The following is a 7,625-nucleotide window of genomic DNA, read 5'->3' as shown; positions in this document are numbered from 1 at the left end:
CTCTTTACCTCTTCTTTGATTTTAGATGATAGCCTTGCTGGGTAGGGTACCCTTGGTTGTATGTCGTTGCTTTTCATCACTTGGAATATTTCCTGCCACTCCCTTCTTGCCTGCAAAGTTTCTGTTGAGAAATCAGCTGACAGTCTGATCGGAGTTCCCTTATAGGTAACTAACTGCTTTTCTCTTGCTTCTTTTAGGATTCTCTTTTTGTCTTTAACCTTTGGCACTTTAATTGTAATGTGTCTTGTTGTTGGCCTCTTTGGGTTCATCTTGTTTAGGACTCTCTATGCTTCCTGGGCTTGTATGTCTATTTCCTTTGCCAGGTTAGGAAAATTTTCAGTCATTATTTCTTCAGATAGATTCTCCATCCCTTGCTTTTTCTCTTCTCCTTCTGGTAGCCCATGATGCAAATGTTGTTATGCTTCATGTTGTCCCAGAGGTCTCTTAAACTGTCCTCATTCTTTTGGGCTCTGTTTTCTTTTTGCTGTTCTGATTGGGTGTTTTCTGCTACTTTGTCTTTCAAATTGTTGATTCAATCCTTTGCTTCATCTAATCTGCTGGTGATTCCCTCTAGGGCATTCTTCATTGCAGTTAGTGTATTCTTCACTTCTGACTGGTTCTTTTTTATGGTTTCTATGCCCTTTTTATGCTTGCTATCTCTTTGTTGACATTCTCACTAAGATTCTTGAACACCCCTATAACTATTGTTTTGAACTCTGTATCTGGTAGGTTGCTTGCCTTCATTTCATTTAGTTCTTTCTCTGTAGTTTTCTCCTGTTCTTTCATTTGGAATGCATTTCTTTGTTTCCTCATGTTGGCTGCCTCTCTGTGTTTGTTTCTACATATTAGATCTGCTATGTCGTCCGGTCTTAGCTGGGTGGCCTTATGTAGACAGAGATTTATTCGCTCATAGTTCTGGAGGCCAGAAGTCCAAAATCAAGGTGCTTTCTCTGAAGGCTCTAGGGAGGAATCTGTTCCAGGCATCTCTCCCAGCTTCTGGTTTTGCTGGAAATTATTGGCATTCCATGGCTTGTAGACACATCACACCAATCTCTTCCTTCATCGTCACATGGTCTTCTTCCTATGTCACTGTACCTCTCCTCCTTTTTTTAAATAAGGACATCAATCATATCAGATTAAGGGACCATCCTACTCCACTATGATCTCATCTTAACTTACTTACTTAACTTAATGACATCTACAAGACAAGACCTTCCAAATAAGGTCACATTCTTAGGGACCAGGGTTTAGGACAGCATATCTTTATGGGGGACACAATTCAACCCACAACAGTCACCTTCAGCCTCTCACACTGGGTTACCTTGGAACCCCACTCTGACGCTCTAACACAAGCTCTTCCTTCTATGCTGCCTAGATGTGAATGAGTGTGCAGACTCCACCACATGCCCATCTCATGCCACTTGTACCAATACTGCGGACAGTTACTACTGCACTTGCAAAAAAGGCTTCCTCTCCAGCAATGGACTGATCCAGTTCAGGGGCCCAGGGGTGGAATGCAAAGGTAAGTTCACACCCCTTCAAAACCCTCCAGCATTTGGTAGAAAATCAGGCGGAAACTGACAGATGTAGATACTTTGTCTTTTTACCCAAACACTGTTCCCTCCCTCTCTCCCTTCCTTCCTCCCTTCCTTCCTCCCTCCCTTCCTTCCTCCCTTCCTCCCTCTTTCTCTCCCTCCTTCCCTTCCTTCCTTCCTTTTTTCCTTCCCTACTTCCTTCCTCCTTCCCTCCCTTATTCATTCATTCAATTCTTTCTTTCTTTCTTTCTTTTTCTTTCTCTCTCTCTCTCTCTCTCTCTCTCTCTCTCTTTTTCTTTTCTTTCTTTCTTCCCCCTCCCTACTTCTCTTTCTTTCTTTATCATGAAAATAATTCCTGATCACTAAAATTTCCAATGATTAGAGACTAGCATTACCATGAAAATAAAAAATGCCATTTTTTAATATCTAGGAATAACTGTTGATTTCATTTTGGGGACCCTCCTTCTTGTTGCCTCTCCATGCAGAAAATAAGAATTTCTAACGTTTTTTTAAGGCCAAGTCCCATGTAAAGGGCTTCAGGTGCATTTTCACATTAAATCCAGTGTAGCAGTGGGATGCTGTCCTTTGTACAGGTGAGGAAACTGAGGCTTGGAGAGCTGAAGTGACTTGTTTAGGGTCACACAGTTGAACTGGAGTTCAAATCCAGGTCTTTCTGACTCCAATGGCAGTCTCTCAATCACATTACCTATTTGCCACACTCTAGTTGTGAGGTGTTGGGGGAATGTATTTAATCTCTCTAAGCCTCAGTGTTTCCATCTATAAAATGGGTGTTTAAGAGTACCTACCACCAAGGATAGTTGGGAAGATTAAATACAATAATGTTTGTAGTGTGTTAGGCGAATGCACGGTCCCGAGAGCTACTATAAATATAAATAATGTAAGTTCAAATAATTCCCAGATTGAGCTAAGTTGTTTGTCTGCCTTTCTTACACTTAGGCCCCAATTCTCCTCTTGACAGTACAGATTTGCCTGTGCCTCTGAATAGGAGGCATTTTTTCTGCAAGGGGCCAGATAATAAATATTTTGGAGGCTGCAGGCCATATGATCTCTGTCATGACTACTCAGTACTCCAGCTGTTTTGCAAAAGCAGCCATAGACAATACATAAATGAATAGATGTGGCTGTGTTCCAATAAAACTTTATTTATACAGACAGGTGGTGGGCTGGACTTGACCCTTGGGCTGTCGTTTGCTGAATAAGATAATTCATTCCTATCATTGTGGCTCTCAGGGAGCCCCAAACATTCTTCTTTGGGCTACAGTTCATGGGATATTCAGTGAGCTCAGTTCGTGGTGGTGGGCACTGTTTTGTTTTGTTTTGGTTTTTTTAAAGTTGCAGAAAAGGAGTTTATCAGAAGTAAAAATACATTTCAAAGAAGCAGAAGCAGGCCCAAGCAGTAGAGAAAAAGTAGATAATGGCTCAAGGGCCATTATTAGAAAAGAAAAAGTACACTCCCAAGCAGAAGCAAGGCTCAAAATGCTCAAAAGGCCCTGGTTTTTAAATTTGGAGTGAAATCAACATTCCTCATCTAGAAAATGATGGATGCTACAGCCAAGATTCTATCCACTCTGTCTTTGACCCCCAGTCAGTGCCTGATACATTGTGAGTATTCAATAGATGTTTGTCAAATTGAGGAACATGTTACCTTATTCTCTATGTCAACTCCGAATTTAATCATCCTGTTATTGATAGATAATGTTTTGCAACTTCAAGCAAAGGTGCAGTAAATATTCCCGTGACCTTATCTTGGTGTACAGTGTCAGTTGCAGATTTCTCTCTAGGAGAGGTCCAGTTTGCTGGGAGAGAGCTATAGGAGAATTGCTTTGAAGTTTTATTTACATGACAAGTACATAGCAAGTGGTTATATAGGGTGGCTTGACAGAGCAGGCCTGAAAGAGACTTGGGGAAGGCCACCCCATGGTACCATAACTGCATAATCCTATGGGAGCTTCCATGAGTAAATGCCTAGAGATGGCTTTGCAAGGTGTTCTTTACTGCGTAACACACCACCAGCAAACTCAGTGCATAAACCAACAACAGTTACTTATTTTGCTCATAAATGAATCTCCAATTTGGGCTGAGTTTGTGAGGATGGCTTGTCTCTATTTCACACAGTGTCAGTTGAGTTGGCTCATGTGGGGGTCAGGGGATCCACTTTGAAGGGGACCCACTCACATGGCTGGCAAGCTGAAGCTGGCTGTTGACTGGCTGCTTCACCAGGACTGTGGGCTGTAGATCTCAGTTTCTGTTCATGTGGGCTGCTTTGTCATGACTGGTTGGGCTTCGTCACAGTATGGCAGCTAAGGTCCAAGATGAGCACCTCAAGACAACAAGGTGTAGGTACATGATATTTTTCTGACCTAGTGTCATTTCCACAACAGTTACAAGCACGATTGGATTCATGGGGAGGGCATAGACCCCACTGCTTAATGGGCGGAGTGCCAAACTCACATGGAATATGGAATGCAAGATGTTGTTACAACTACCTTTGGAAAATACAAAAATCTTTTATACAAGATGAGGCAATTTTGTAACTCTGACTCTCTGTGTCCAGATGTAGATGAATGTTCTCAAAGACCCCCACAATGTGGAGCTAACTCAGTCTGCAAAAACCTGCCGGGGAGGTACAGGTGCAGCTGCTCACATGGTTTCTCTTCTCCCACTGGAGATAACTGGACCCTGGGAAAGCCAGGTCATTTCTCCTGTACAGGTAATGCTCCCAGGCTTTGCATGGGTCTTTGGTGGACAGCTACTGTTGAGTTAGGAACATGTGTTTCTAACCTCAGACGGCCAATTTCTTGTTTGCTAACTCTCCTCCACTGCTCCTCAGACATCGATGAATGCCTCGACAGTGGGGTCTGCCCAGAGCATTCTGAGTGTGTCAACTCTTTGGGAAGCTACAGTTGCCAATGCCAAAATGGATTCATCATTAACAACGCCACCTGTGAAGGTATAGAAAACCTGCTCTTCTTTATTCACCTACTTAATGAAGAATCACCTCATTTGATGATCCTATGAGGTATGGATGTTGAGCCTCATTTTAAGAATCAGAAAATTGAGGCTCAGAGAAGTGAAGTCACTTGCTCAAGAACACACCGGTATTAAAATGGAAGAACTGGGATTTGAACTCCTGTTGTGAGCCTCCTATGAGTTAAGCAGTGGGTCAAGCAGTACTTGAGAGTAGGGGGTTTGGGAATCAGTCTGTAGAGTAATTGTTCTCTCAGGGGACATTGGCCACATCCGGAGACATTTTTGATTGTCACAACGGGTGGTGGTGGTGAAGTTGTGTGTACTACTGTCACCTAGTGGGTAGAGGCCAAAGATGTTGCTAAACATGCTACAGTGCACAGGACAGCCTCCCCACAATCAAAAATTGTCCGACAGTGAGGCAAAAGTGTAATGGCCACCATAATGAGAAGGTATCTTCAGACTGAAGAACTATGCAGGCAACTCCATAGACTATAACAGAACTTATTATGGGGTAATTTACTTATGGGACGATTGGGTCAGAATGGAACAGATCATGCAGTTTTGTGCAGATTATTCTCTGCTACCAGACCCCTGATATAGTACTTTTTTATAGTATAATTCGATACTAGTGATTGACAAGACAAAAGGACAAAGAATGCAGTAGTGCCAGGGGCCATATTTCCTGGTGGTCTTGTGATCGAGGATTACTTATAATCAATACTATTATCAGTTTGATATTAATCTCGGTTGTCATGCCATTCTGGCCATTACTAACAGAAACACTGTGACTACATTTTAAGGACACAGATAATCATCAGCTGGAAGGCTTTGATGTGTTTGCTAAGGACAATGAGGTTGGTCACAGCATGAAAATGAAAAATGAAATGAAATCCGGGACACAGAGATGGAGTTGGTTTTGTTCACATCTACGTCTATAAAAATAATCCTGTCCCCAAAGTCAGTAGTGCTAAGGTAGAGAAACTCTGTCCTAGGAAGACCCAAACTTCAGAACTTTCTCCTAAAAGGTATTTGAATTAAGACCTGAGAGTTCACCTCGATCCTCCCTCCCGTTTCGTATTAAATCAATCGTCTTCTCTTGGGGAACTGACCTGCTAAATAGGTCTTGAATCTCTCCATTCTTCTCCATCTTTGGTCCAAGCATCACCATTATTGCAGCAGTCTCTCCCTTTCTCCTGTCTTGCCCCCTTGAACTCATCCTCCACACTGTAGCCAGAACCTCTCACCTGGAAACAGGGCTCCATCTTCCTGAGTGTGGTACAGCCCCAAATTCTCCAAATTCATTCTTAGAGGGTGACTTCATTAAACAAGGCATGGAGTGATCAAACCTCATCATATCCCCTTGGCTTGGAGTCAGAGATATTGAAAGTCATCTCTGGTTTCTTTAATCCATTTGCAGCAGTTAGCTGTGGCTGACTAACAAATCACCCTGAAAGTCAGTGACTAAAAACAGCCACCACTTATTTAACTTGACTCCACGCCTTTGGCAGCTGAGTTTGGGCTCTGCTAGTCAGTTCTTTGGGTCTCAACTGGGCTCGTTTTGAGTCTCTGGTCAGCTGGGGGTCAGCTTTGCTGATCTTGACTGGGCTGTCTCACATGGGCTCATCTGGGATGCTCCGTCTCTCTTCCACTTTGTCTTTCATTCTTTATTGGGCCAGTCTAGGGCTTGTTCATATGGCAGAAGCCCCAAGAATGAGCAGAAGCAAACAAGCCTCTAGTGGTCTAAGTTTGAAACTGACACCATATCACTTCTGCTGCATCCTATTGGCCAATGCAAGTCATAGAGGCAGCCAGATTCCAGGGGTGAGAAACCCAACTCCATATCTTAAAGAGAGGCGTGGCATTGCATTGCACAATCCACATCCCAAGGTGTGGATACAGGCAGGAGTAAAAGACCATGAACACTTCTGTAATCTATGATCATTATGCTGTGAAACAATTTACCACCATTTTGCTTAGATACTGTTGGCCAGAATTTATTCTCTTGGGCATATCTCACTGCAAGGGAAGTTAGGAAGAAGGGGAGAACATGGATATTGGGGAGCAGCACTTTGTGCCACAAGTTAAGAGCGTGTAGAATGGGTCTCTTGTTTTCAGTCTGCAGTCTCCTGTCCTCACTTCCTCACTTGCCTTGACCTCCATTTCCACTCCAGATGTGGATGAATGTGCTGATCCCAGAGCTTGCCCGGAGAACGCGACTTGCCACAACAGTCTTGGAAGCTACTCTTGTGTCTGCAACCCAGGATTTGAATCCAGCACTGGAAACATAAGTTTCCACGGCCCAGGAGGGACGTGTGAAGGTAGGTGAAGGGGTCTGTTGGGGACTCAGGTCCAAGTCGGTTTGCAAAAGACAGCAATGGTGGGGGAGGAGTTGGGTGGATCTTGGCTGCATTCAAAGCCCTCATGTGCAAAGCTGAAGCCAGTAATCATTCATTCATTCACTCATTCAACAAAAACATCCTGAGCACCTACTATACGTGAGGCACTCTTCTAGGGATGGTGGATACAGTGGGGGAAACACACAGGAAAAAATATTTGTTTTCCTCTAACCTATCATCTAGTGTGGAGGGAGATGGATAACAAACAAAACAAACGCATGAATGTATTGTGTGTCAGACATAGTTAAAGGAGTTGAAGATAAATAAGGCAGGAAAGGCAAATCAAGAGTGCTGGGGCTCTAATTTTCAGAGGAAAGGCCACGCTGAAAAGTTGATATTTGAGAAAAGATCTGAATGAAGTGAAGGAGTGAGATATAGGGGATCTGGGGAAGGGTGTTCCAGGAGGAGCTAAGAGTCAGTACAAAGGCCTGAAGGCAGGATTTCAGCCAAGGCAGTAAGCTCTTTCATAGGTGACCTCCTTCAGGCCTACCAACCTTATAGTATTGGTGACATTTTATACTCATTTTGTTTTATTTTTATTTTTTTAATAATTGTATTATTTTTTAATTACAGTTGACACACAGTATTACATTAGTTTCAGGTATACAACATAGTGATTATACATTGATATAACTTATGAAGTGATCACCCTGATAAATCTAGTACCCATCTGACACCATGCATAGTTGTTACAATATAATTG

At 42.9% G+C, this 7,625-nt stretch overlaps 1 protein-coding gene across 1 annotated transcript in view; it reads left to right on the top strand.

Annotated features, from left to right (window-relative positions):
* Window positions 1–7,625, top strand: part of LOC109378057 (adhesion G protein-coupled receptor E1-like) — a gene marked incomplete at its 3' end in the record, with an annotated part of 33,209 nt that overhangs the window by 20,229 nt on the left and 5,355 nt on the right. The window contains exons 3-6 of the mRNA XM_019634508.1: window positions 1,376–1,522; window positions 4,111–4,266; window positions 4,387–4,506; window positions 6,698–6,844. Of these exons, the coding sequence (XP_019490053.1) occupies window positions 1,376–1,522; window positions 4,111–4,266; window positions 4,387–4,506; window positions 6,698–6,844 (570 nt within the window). The remainder of the gene's footprint in view (window positions 1–1,375; window positions 1,523–4,110; window positions 4,267–4,386; window positions 4,507–6,697; window positions 6,845–7,625) is intronic.

The sequence above is a fragment of the Hipposideros armiger genome, unplaced genomic scaffold, assembly GCF_001890085.2.
Source record: "Hipposideros armiger isolate ML-2016 unplaced genomic scaffold, ASM189008v1 scaffold_1713, whole genome shotgun sequence".
In the NCBI taxonomy this organism is placed as follows: Eukaryota; Metazoa; Chordata; class Mammalia; order Chiroptera; family Hipposideridae; genus Hipposideros; species Hipposideros armiger.
This window is presented reverse-complemented; position numbering and strand designations above follow the sequence as displayed.